The sequence below is a fragment of the Elgaria multicarinata genome, chromosome 15 (genome assembly GCF_023053635.1).
Source record: "Elgaria multicarinata webbii isolate HBS135686 ecotype San Diego chromosome 15, rElgMul1.1.pri, whole genome shotgun sequence".
In the NCBI taxonomy this organism is placed as follows: domain Eukaryota; kingdom Metazoa; phylum Chordata; class Lepidosauria; order Squamata; family Anguidae; genus Elgaria; species Elgaria multicarinata.
In genome coordinates, this window is record NC_086185.1 from 3,028,562 (window position 1) to 3,039,959 (window position 11,398).

The window sequence follows — 11,398 nt, forward strand, 5'->3', positions numbered from 1 at the left end:
TGGGAGAAGAGAAAAGTCTTGACCTGGCGCCAAAAAGATAATAATGTTGGCACCAGGCGAGCCTCATCGGGGAGATCATTCCACAGTCAGGGGGCCACCACCGAGAAGGCCCTCTCCCTTGTTGCCATCCTCCGAGCTTCCCTCAGAGTAGGCACTCAGAGGAGGACCTTAGATATTGAGCACAGGGTGCAGGATCCTGTTGCCGCGATGGCTAGTCAGATCCATCCAGGAAGCCAAGAAGTAGAGAATGAAGGCAAAGCATCTCTTGCCTCACTTTCATACATCTATAGCCAGATGTTGCTTTAACTTGATGATTAATCCTGCCCTTAATCTAGCACACAAATATAGAGAGGAGCAAAAATCTATCCTCACAAATGCCAGGAGTTGGAAAAAATGCATTATAAAGAAATGAAGGGCTTTGCATTACTGTCTTTCCTAATGAGATCGAAAGTGGCAGATGTAAAAGATTTCATTCAGCCAACAATCTCTTTTTATGATATGAATAAACTACTCAAACAGATTTAATCCTTTGCTAAATCAGATTATGAGAGGCAGACAAAATCACAACTTTATTCAATATGCCATTTCATCCGGTGTGACTAATGCATTATTTGTATGAAGTTAAAGTGGAGCATTAGAAGAAGGAGAAGAATACCCTATGAAATAAATCAAACACTCTTTTATATAATCTTAACAGACAGATCCCATTAGGATTCTGCTATACATAGCTGTTGGTTAAAATCATTGACCAGTATCCTTATAAATTAATCAACTGAGGTAAGGCAGGCTCAGCTGTCAACGTTTGCTCCTAATCTACATTTAAAATTCACTCGGGTTTCCTAAGACCCCTGGAATAAGTTTATCACCTGCTCCTTTGCAGAAGTTTCACAACAAACAGTTAAACACCTAGAGAAACACACCTTAGCAGATCCATGTCTATTTCCCCCTCTGTACCCAGGAGCACAGCAATTGATGACATCTATTCAAATCATTTGAGGCAGTGCTCTCATAACCCAATTGGCCAGAAGGTCCCAGGACCAATGGCCACACTGCATTTGGAAGATACTAATCAGGGATGAGAGGAACTCTCAGTTCCACGGTCTCCTGCATTTGATTTTTTAAAAATCTCAGGTTCTCTCTCTCTCTTGAATATGAAGAACTTTGCAACTTTGGGAAAGTTCTTCTTAAAAACAAAATTAGCTGAACGAAATTCTCATCCATCTGTACTGGCCAAATGGAATAGGTACAGCTATTCCAAGTATGGAAAGGAGCTTGATGTACCTGCCTGCCACAGAGCTGCAAAAGATGAGGAGCTTGTCAGAAAAAAACGAGGAGCCTGTCAGAAATCCAACACTATTGTACTTGAATATACGGAGATCCAAACCCAGACTTTTAAGACCCAAACTCTCAAAAGTTTTGGGCCTGGATGGAGGGGTCATTTAGTTTAGATTGCTCCCACATTTCATCTCTCATCTCAAGTTATTTTTCCTCCAAAGGTGAGAAATTTGAGAATATTGGTAAATTCTTATCAAAACCAAATTGAAACGAAATCCTCACCCATCCATAACATCCGTACTGTTTTGGGAGCTGTTGCAGTACCTTAGGCATTCATGAGCATGTCATATTGGAACAGGGGCTAGCTGAGCATCTTTGTCAAGATGAAGCTGGGAGGGCCCAGGAGGAACAGGCTCTTCTGTGGGACCTGGCATGTTCCCAGAGCTCAACTACAGCACCTACTTTGCATCTCATGAGAATAGCCCAGTTGGATCAAACCAAGGTGAGTCCATCCAGTCCAGCATCCTGCTTCTCACAGTTAGCCAACCACATGCTTCCAGGAAGCCTACAACCAGGCCATGAAGGCCAAAGTCAACTGCAGCTTCCTAGCAACCACTGTTGATTGACATACTGGCCCTAAATCTTGAGGTTCGATATAACCATCATAACTAACAGGGTCTTGAAAGACCTACCTTCTATGATTTTGCCAAATTTCCTCACTGGTGAGCATTCCCCCCTTTCTCTTGTTGCTAATCTGGAACCCAATTCCATCTTTTCCTTCGGGCTTCCTGTTTTGCTGCAGCCGGCCATGTGTCTGCATGGCAACAGCCTTCGTTTTTGAAAAAAGAAATCTTGGCCTTGGGACAGGGAGGTCCCCTTCACTGACTGACACGATAGCTTGTCTCCTTTGCCCCTGAGAGCAGCAGAGAGGCTGGGAGTGTTGTGTTAGCTTCAGTCAGTACAAGCAAACTTTTCCTTAAAAATAGCTACCATTTCCAGTGTCCAGAAGGGGATTTTAAAAAGAAAAGAAAAAAGCACAACAACTTGAAAGCTTTTACTTTTCAAAGACGCTGGCTAATGGTGCTTAGTAATCAAAAGAGTTGTTTAAATTGTTCTAGTGTCTCTTGGCCCCGAACTCTCTGACCCTAATTATCTACAGACTAATGGAGATATCTAGAGATAAAAGGATGACATAAAAAAGAGAAGGGGGAAGAGAAAAACAAATTCCTTTTCAGCAGGGACTTCAAGTTGACTTCAGTCAACTTCTAATGATACGACCAGCGTTCAGTTGAGAGATACATTTAAAGGAAGCTGGCCAACCGAGAAACTCACAGTACAATCTTCAGCAGAGGCAAGGCCCATTCAGATCAATAAAGTGCATCCCCCAACTATGAATGCTTAGCAAGTCTGGGGATCTTGTTCTAGAAACAATTATTTTGGGGCCCTGGTCAAGCAAACACCTGACAACATACCTATGACTTCTATGAGCTGCCCACTTCAGTGGGATCCCTGCGTGCTCCCCGAGAGAGGGCTTCTAGTACCACCACGCCAAAGACACGGTGCTGCCATGCTGTCCAAGTCCCCGGAATTGTTTTTGTGGTAAGAATTAGTAGGAAAACAAAGAAGGGTTACAAATGGCAGGTGATGATTTCTGGACTCTACCAGAAAATTCTGTGAATGAGGCACAACAAACGCCTCATCTGGAAGCATGCCAAGAGCCTACACATATTCAGAAAGAAGCAAACAGAGATATGATACAGCCTTCCTGGGACTGTACCACTTCACAATGCAGGAGGAGCAGGCATATAAGTAAATAGCCCTTGTTTGGTCACCTATATAGTAAGCCCCGCTTCCAGGTAATCAGGAATGGAAACTCTGTGTGTGTGTGTATTACATGGTAATTCAGCCTTCCCCAACCTGTTTTGGACTACAGCTCCTAGAATTCCTGACCACTGACCATGCTGATTGGGACTGATGGGAGTCGGAGTCCAAAACATCTGAAAGGATCCAGGTAGTGAAAGGACGATGTACATCATGTTTTTATCATGATCCTAATTAGTAATAAGTACCGCAACTAATAATAATGCATTCTCCAAGTGCAGATCCTTATATGTTCAAAATGGCATCCAGGTGTGGGTATCAGCAAGTTGCAAGGAATCCCAAACAACCTTACTGGTGGGCGGGGGGAGGACAACAAAAATGCCTAATGAGGTCTGAGCATGACTGACTGCTGAGGGAGGGTGGAATGGAGCAATCTGGAAGAGACTGTGGTAGGCTGGCTGGCAAGAACTCAGCACTCCACGTACTGAACATTGTGTTGCAGGTGGCGTTGTTGTTGTTATTTACAATTACACCGCCCCATCAACATGCATGGCACCATTGCAGAGGCAAGAAAGACAGATGTCTGTCTCCAGGGTGCTTAAAATCTCAGATGGAAATGATAGATGGAGAGATAAGGAAGGCGGGGGAAGAAAGGTGATTAGAACTACTGGTTACAGTTGGGAATGAAGATGAAGGGTGGAACCCTCTACATGTTAAGGCAGAAAGAAGGCCTACAACTCCCAGCATTCCCCAGCCAGTTATAGGCCATGAAAAGTGGGTTTTGGGACAGAGAAGAGTGTCACAATAGCTCCCAGGCAATGGACCACCTTATCACTTCTGCCTAAGGTGCCTTAATGCAGGGATGCTGAATTTGGCAAGGAATGGCTTGATTATGCTTGCACCCCAGTGTCTTTAAGGAATTATTCATAGCTAGAACTGACTTTATTACAGAGCCTGTGGCCCTCGGGAGGTGTTGGGGTTGAATAACAAAATACTCTTCCAGCCCCCAGACCACTATCTGGGGAGGGAGGGAGGGAGCGAGGGAGAGCGCACCACGAATACAGGTACTGGCAAATCCTGACCTAACATATTAAAATTCAGCATAGCAGAGGATAAATTATATGTGAAGTGGCCTTATACTGAGTCAGACCATTGTTCCATCTAAACCAGGGAGGGTCTAGAGTGCATATTTTCTGCATGAGAGCACATGAAGCCCTCCCCTGCAATCCTACACTCATGTCCATACATTTAACTCCTGTTGATTTCCGTGGGGATTTATACATGCATAACACAGCCAATATCTACATTAACCTGACCAAAAATTCTGGATTCTTCCTCTTCTCTCAACTCTGCAACACGCCAGTTCTCGACAGCTTGGCCTTTTGCACAAGGCTTGCTTTCTGTCCTTTGGGATTTCTCTATTTTTAAGTCATAACATTCTTGGATTACTCATTAGCAAAACAATGCGGTGTTCACTGCACTGACTTCATCAGTTTGACCCATCAGCTTCGCGCATGGCCGTCTGTTTACAAAACACTGGGTTCCACTCTGGTTTAACATTCTTTGCAATCCCATGTAAGACCAGGAAGAATTTAGTATGTTATGGTGTAATCAATTGTGGGGTTTGTCCCACCCTAACCCCCTTCCCAATCCTCAACTCGGACTGTATTTTTCACTCTGTCTTGGTTGCTTATTGTGACAGCTCCTAATCCGTCTACCACATACCAGAAGCTTGGAACATCATTTCTTTATGTTGCCAAAAAGATAATAATAATAATAATAATAATAATAATAATAATAATAATAATAATAATCCAGAAGGAAACTGAAAATGCTCCTAAATAATTACTTTGGGGATATGTCCATAATACAAAGTCCCCAAATAAACACACTTTAACTTTCTGAAAGACAACAGAAGGGAACCGCCCAGAGAGCTCCGGCTATTGGGCGATAGAGAAATGTAATAAATAAATAAAGGAGACAGGATTCTCTCTCTCTTTTCCATTCAGCATGTCAATTTCCTCCCACTCTTCCCACAAGAAAGGGGGTCTATCTACTCCATTTCACATGTACGCATCAAAACCATCACCCTGTTCCAGCTTTCAGGGTCAGACATTTATGTAACAAGCAATTTAAGACTTCGGGGTAATAAAGCTGAGGAACTGAAAAGGTGTCCCACAGCAGCGCTGTGCAGATGGCGTGCAGAGGAACACCCCAGAAATGGGCAGAAGCTGCAACTGAAACAGTTCACCTTTGTCTGAGACGTGAAGCAGGATTCTCTAGTCCCAGTTGAGGAAAGATATTTGATTGCACCCCCCTAGGGTGCGCAGGCAGTGTGGTTTGCATTCATGTAGGAGACACACACACAGAGACAGAGAGAGACGGAGAGAGAGAGATGGAGAGAGAGAGAGAGAGAGAGACCTGGCCTACAGATGGCCCGTTCTCAGCTCCGACAGCCACCAGGCAACCTTTGACCTTTCTATTTATGTAACCATTTAGTGAGTTTAAGCTTCTTGTATAAATGGCCGTTTTCTCGGTTTGATGTAATTGGGCTACTGTAAATCACCCCTTCACTCTCTTCTCATGACTCTGAAGCTTGCTTGCTTGCTTCAAGATATAGCTTGCTTCATTTTAACACTAAGAGGGGCACCCTCCAAACAACTTGCCCGATAATTTACTGTACACAACTACCCATGCTTTAGCAGCACTACTTATGCTAGAATCCTAGGTACACTGTTACCTGGGAGTAATGGCCATTGAACACGGTAGGATGTATTCCCAAGTTAACATGCCTAAGGATTGTGGTGTAACACACAATTAGATAACAGATGTTGGGCTTGGCAAACCATATGACAGCATTTATATATCTATAATATAGTATACTACAGGCGCAGAGCTGTGGCGAGGCATTAGTGGCTTGGCTAAGGCAACTCTGAGCCACGTACACACTATAATTTGAACCCAGAATCTCCCAACTCATGCTTAACCACCGTGCTGCAGCCAATCTCTTCATCCGTCCTTCCACATTCCCCGCCCGCCCGCCCCCTCCCTCCCTCTAAACAATAAGGCAGCAAAAGCTATGATGTTTAATGTGCCTAGTTGATAATATGTCCACCTGGGCTAGGATTTTGGCATCTCAATATACGCCCCTGGATTTCTCAAGCTTTCACTGACTTTGTTTTCACAGGAAATTTGGAGGGATGGGGGTGGCTTGAAAGAGAAGAATTTTTTGTTTTGTTTTGTTTTTAGAAGTGCCCAGTCCTTTCCGTGGTGAAATGGTAGTGCCAGAGTAGTACCACGGTTCAACTCCTATAGTCATGACTGTCGTCCAGTCAGTCTCTCAGTTTAGCCCACCTCAGAAGGTTGTTGTGAGAATAAAGTGGAGGGGAGAGACTGATTTGTTACTGGTCCCGGAGTTATTTAGAGGAAGGGTAAAAATGCAATACATACATGCATAGAGCAGGGATCTCCCTTCCCCAGTTGTATCATATTAGTTATGCGTCAAAGGAACTTAATTATTTAACTCTGTCTTTTCATCGAAACCTATTACAATAGACATTACACATAGAGGCAAACCTAGGTTTGCCACAATTGTCCATTGGACGGGGAAGGATGACTCTCAAATTGTACCTGTATCATCTCATCTTTTCTTCATTCACATGCAATGTTTCTAGGTGTATGCCTAAAATGTGACACACTGTATCAATGAACATATCCCAATTAATTTCTGCCTTGGAATTTCAGTCCTCCAACTCTAACGCCTATAACCACCTAAAGTCTTCTGAGCCTTTATGGAATTCACTACCACAAAATGTAGTGATGGCCAACTATCTGTCAGGGGTGCTTTAGGGTGGATTTCTGCATTGAGCAGGGGGTTGGACTCAATGGCCTTGTAGGCCCCTTCCAACTCTGCTATTCTATGATTCTATGATTTGGATGGCTTTAAAAGTGGGGGTTGGATCAATTCCTGGAGGAGAAGGCTGTCAATGGCTACTAGACCTGATGTGCTACCTCCAGCCTCAGAGGCAGTAGGCCTATATACACCACTTTCTGGGGAACATGGGTGGGAGTGTGCTGTTGCACCATGTCCTGCTTGTGAGTTCCTGCCTGACAGCTGGTTGGCCACTGTGCTGGACTAGATGGACCCATGGTCTGATCCAGCATTAGGCCTCTCTTAAATGTTTCTGCCTATTCTCCCTTTCTGCCCTTTACACCTGGAATGTCTTTCCTGAATGCCTGCATGGTGCCACCTCCCTCCCTCCCTCCCTCTCACCCCCACCTCAAAGCCCATCTCTTTTGTATAGTTTTTGGTTGACCCTCCCTGTCTCCAAATCGTTACCTCCAACCATAATAAAAATGCCACCTTGTAAGCGTCTTTAGACAGGATTCCACTTGGCTAATACTGTAAAGTATCACATACATTCCATAAAAAACAAGTAGTCAAAATAAATAAGTTGATGAAATCCTGAATTAATAAAGGGCCTTGTTGCCATTCACATCTGTCATTTTCTAGCAGTGCCAAAGCGTTGCAGTCATGGACAGAGTGTTGAACTTGGCCATGATGTCACCAGATGGCTGTGGGCCGTCATGAACTCTGAGCCTCACTGTACCAAAGTATTGGGATATAGTGAGGATAAAACAGGATGCCAACCTGAGTTCCTTGGTTAGGAACAAATAAATACATAAAACAGGGTTTTACTTTGGGGATCATTTGCTGTTAGCAGGAAAACCCAGAGATGGAAATGAATTACTCTGCGGAAGATACAAAGGCACCAATTGTATAGCTGTTGATCTTCTACTCCAAATGCTATTGTTATTATTTTACTGACACAACATCAATATGCCCGTCACTTTCCAGCCTAAAAAAAAGCAACAAGCAAACACACCCCAAATTCTAGCAATCTGCCCCAAGCAGGCTACAATCTAAATTTCCAACAACACACATCTTTATAGTCTCAGGTAAATCCTCATATCATCTTCCCGTCTTCTTTTTATATTTGTGTACATGTGTTGGATGCAAAGCCGAAATTGAACACATTCATTCAGGCCAGGGTCATTCGTTTTTATTCCAGAAACCTCTTCTCTCATATCGCACGCAGTGCTCTAAAATGCAGGAAGAGGTCATTTACCAGGGATATGCACAAACCTGTTAAGGGTGTAACGGTTAGCGTAGTGCTTGAGGCTACCTAGATATAAATAAAATCACAATAGCATTGCATGCAATCCTCTGTATGTTTACTTGGGAGTAAGGCCCACTGTAGCCCTGTGGGACACATTGCCCTCAGGTTTAAAAAGCAGGACTACTCTTTATACAATTTTCTTCTGACTGTGGAACATAAACATGTTCTTTCTGCAGATAAAAAATCACAAGAAACAGGCAGAGGCATACAAAAATGTATAGCATACAAAAATAAGGTGTTGGTTTTTTTCTTTAAAAAAAGGTTTAATAGTATACATTAAATTATATAAGTGTATGGCTTAGGTGGAGATTGGATGAGACAGTACGTACACATGCAGGCAAATTCTTCTTTCCCGTAGAAGTAGTGATTTCAAGGATAAAAACACAAATTCACGCAGCCCCACTGCGTGTGTGTACACAGTGACAGAGACCCCAATCCACTGAATCTGTGTTTGCTTATTAGCAGCACACAAACCAAGGAATTTATGGAGATACCCCATACTGAGAAAAGCATACAATTGGAAGGGACAAAAGTCCCCCCCCCCCCCGCAAATCTCCTCCAACCAAAAGGCACTAGATTCCCTTTTAAAACAATAACATTTTGAGAAAAGAAGCTAATGGTGATCATAGAACAAGAGGAAACGTTTGTGCACCCCACAAAACAAAACAAAACCAACAGAGAGAGAGAGAACCTTCCCTTTTCTTGGAATACATAATTTCAACAATTGCTATCCTGAACAGCTAAAAATACAACATCACAACCAATATTGGACTCTGTAAACATTGCAACATGCTTCGTTTTTCAAATGACACCTTCACGCTCACTTGTAACAGCTTCTATTAAATTAATGATGTTACCCACACCATAAATTAGGCAAATTGTATGCAAATACTGTTTGAGTAGCAATACAGCGGTTATCAGCTGTCTGCAAAAATAAATTAGTTTGGCAGGGTAAAGATACTGTAGAGCAGCATATTTAATTGAGCACTAATTTTATTGTGATTATTACTTTTAAGTAACAACGGCGTGGTTATTAAGCGACATAATGCGATGGTTTACACAGAGCTGATAAAACACTTCACGAGATCTGCAATGCCTGCTTGCAGATTAATAGTGATACTGGGTAATTTATGGTCCCAAGGACTGATTCTCAATTGCTGTAAAATAAAATAAATAAAATGTGACAGGCATTTGGGACTTCCAACCCAGGCAGCTATGGTATGCCTGGTAAATTGACATTGATTAGCTTAATATCCTATTATTATTATTATTATTATTATTATTATTATTATTATTATTACAACTCGCACTGCTTAACATGGCAACAAACTAAACTCCCTCTGCAAAACATGCCATATTTTGCCTACATCTTCAAGGCATCTGGAGATCAAGCTTGCAAAATACGATTTATTTGTTTTAACTTTGCTTGCCTTGTTAGCAAACTGCAGCCCACCGCAAGTGAACCTAATCCAGTTACTGTTTATTATTATCTCACCCCCACCCCCAATTCTACAGCAAACTACAAATTGCAACTCACTCATTAGCTTGGCAAAGCAAAACACAAATTCATTCCAGACACTGGCAAATCATATTCCAAATACTGATGGTAACAAAGCATCCCAGTTTCCCAAGTTAAATACAGAATCAAGACTCAACTTCTGTGTTACTCATGCTCCACTAGCACCAACATTTCAAAAAAAAAATAAATCTCCCCCCCAAACTCAAGTTTGATTAGGGGTGAGGGGAGTGTTGCAGCAAGTTCACAATTTTTGCCAGAGCACCTTCTCCTTCCAAAACAGGTAGCGCTCATACTAACAATAATAATGCATTGGGAATTGAAGGAGAACTGTGGAAACCCTTCCGTGCCACGTCCAAGACTTTGAAGTTCAAATAAAAGCATCTACACCAAGCAGGATGTAACACTTTGAAAACGGTTTGAAAACTGCCTGTGGCGCGTGTGTCCAGGGCCCAAACAGTTGTCACTACATTTATAAACCGTTTTAAAGCAGTAGTGTGGACAACAGCACAGAAAAAACGCACTGCTCAGTTGCGAAGTGGGGGTGGGGTGAAGAGAGAGAGAAGAGAGAGAGAATTGCAGGCAGTTTTCGAAATAATGTTGAGACAGAATTCTGGCCTCTCTGACACTATGAAATTGCAAGCCGAAAAAGCTGAAATGAAGGGGAGGCGTGTGTGGAGGAAAGGGGGGGAGGGGGAGAGGGGGTTCTTGGATAATTTCTCTTTCACCTTCCCCCCCTCCTGATTTTTTTTTTTGTTATTGTTGTGGTTGCCCAAGCACACGCTCCCCCACGCCACTTAACGAAGGGGTTTAATGAAAGCACGAGTGTCGATGGGGGTCATCCGGGGGCGGGGGAGGGAGAGAATCGGATCCAAAGGTTCCTGGACAAACTCCCATCAGGGGTGGAGGGGGGTCGGACTGGGTTGGGGGGAGGGCGGGCAGGGAGAGGGGCAGAGGCGAGCCCGGCTGCCGCCCGCGTTGCAGATGGACCACTTCCAAGTTGGAGCATCCTCCGAAAAGGGACGCGCATCGCGTGCATCGCCGGGCACCGCGCGCCCCGCCGGGGCAGCCTGGCGGCGGCTTTCAAAGCGGGATGGAAATAACGGCAAGCCCCTTAGAAGAGAGAGAAAGGGGGGGGCAGAGAGAGGTAACAAAAGGCTTCGTAAATATCCCCCCCCTTTTAAACCCCACCCTCCCAGCTCTCCATAAAAAGGGAAAGGCGGTGGGGGGGGGGGCGAGGGGCGCGCGCGCTCACCACGGCTGGTCCAGGTCCCAGTCCCTGAAGAAGTCGAATAGATCCATAACGCTGGCGGAGGGTCGGCCGGCGGGCTGGCTGGCTCGGCCGCCCGCCCTCCCCGGGTCCGCCTCCCCCCGGCCCGGCCAGGAGAAGCCGCCGGGGCAGGGCAGGCTGGAAGCGCGTCGGGAGGACGAGCCGGGCTCTCGCCGCCTTCCGCAGCCGGCTGCTCGGCTTGTGCGCCAGACGCCGGCGCTGGAGAGCCGGGAGGGGGCAGCCGAGGAGGAGGAGGAGGAGGAGGCGGAGGCGGCTGGCGGCTCCTCCCGCTCGCTCCTGCTCGCTCAAGCCGTGGCCGCCGCCGCCGGGAGCCCG

At 44.7% G+C, this 11,398-nt stretch overlaps 1 protein-coding gene across 1 annotated transcript in view; it reads right to left on the bottom strand.

The window, feature by feature from the left end:
• Positions 1-11,106, bottom strand: part of AFF2 (ALF transcription elongation factor 2) — a 392,460-nt gene extending 381,354 nt beyond the window's left edge. The window contains exon 1 of the mRNA XM_063141604.1: positions 11,048-11,106. Coding sequence (XP_062997674.1) covers positions 11,048-11,094 — 47 coding nt within the window. The 5' untranslated portion in view covers positions 11,095-11,106. The remainder of the gene's footprint in view (positions 1-11,047) is intronic.
• Positions 11,107-11,398: the final 292 nt, after the last annotated feature.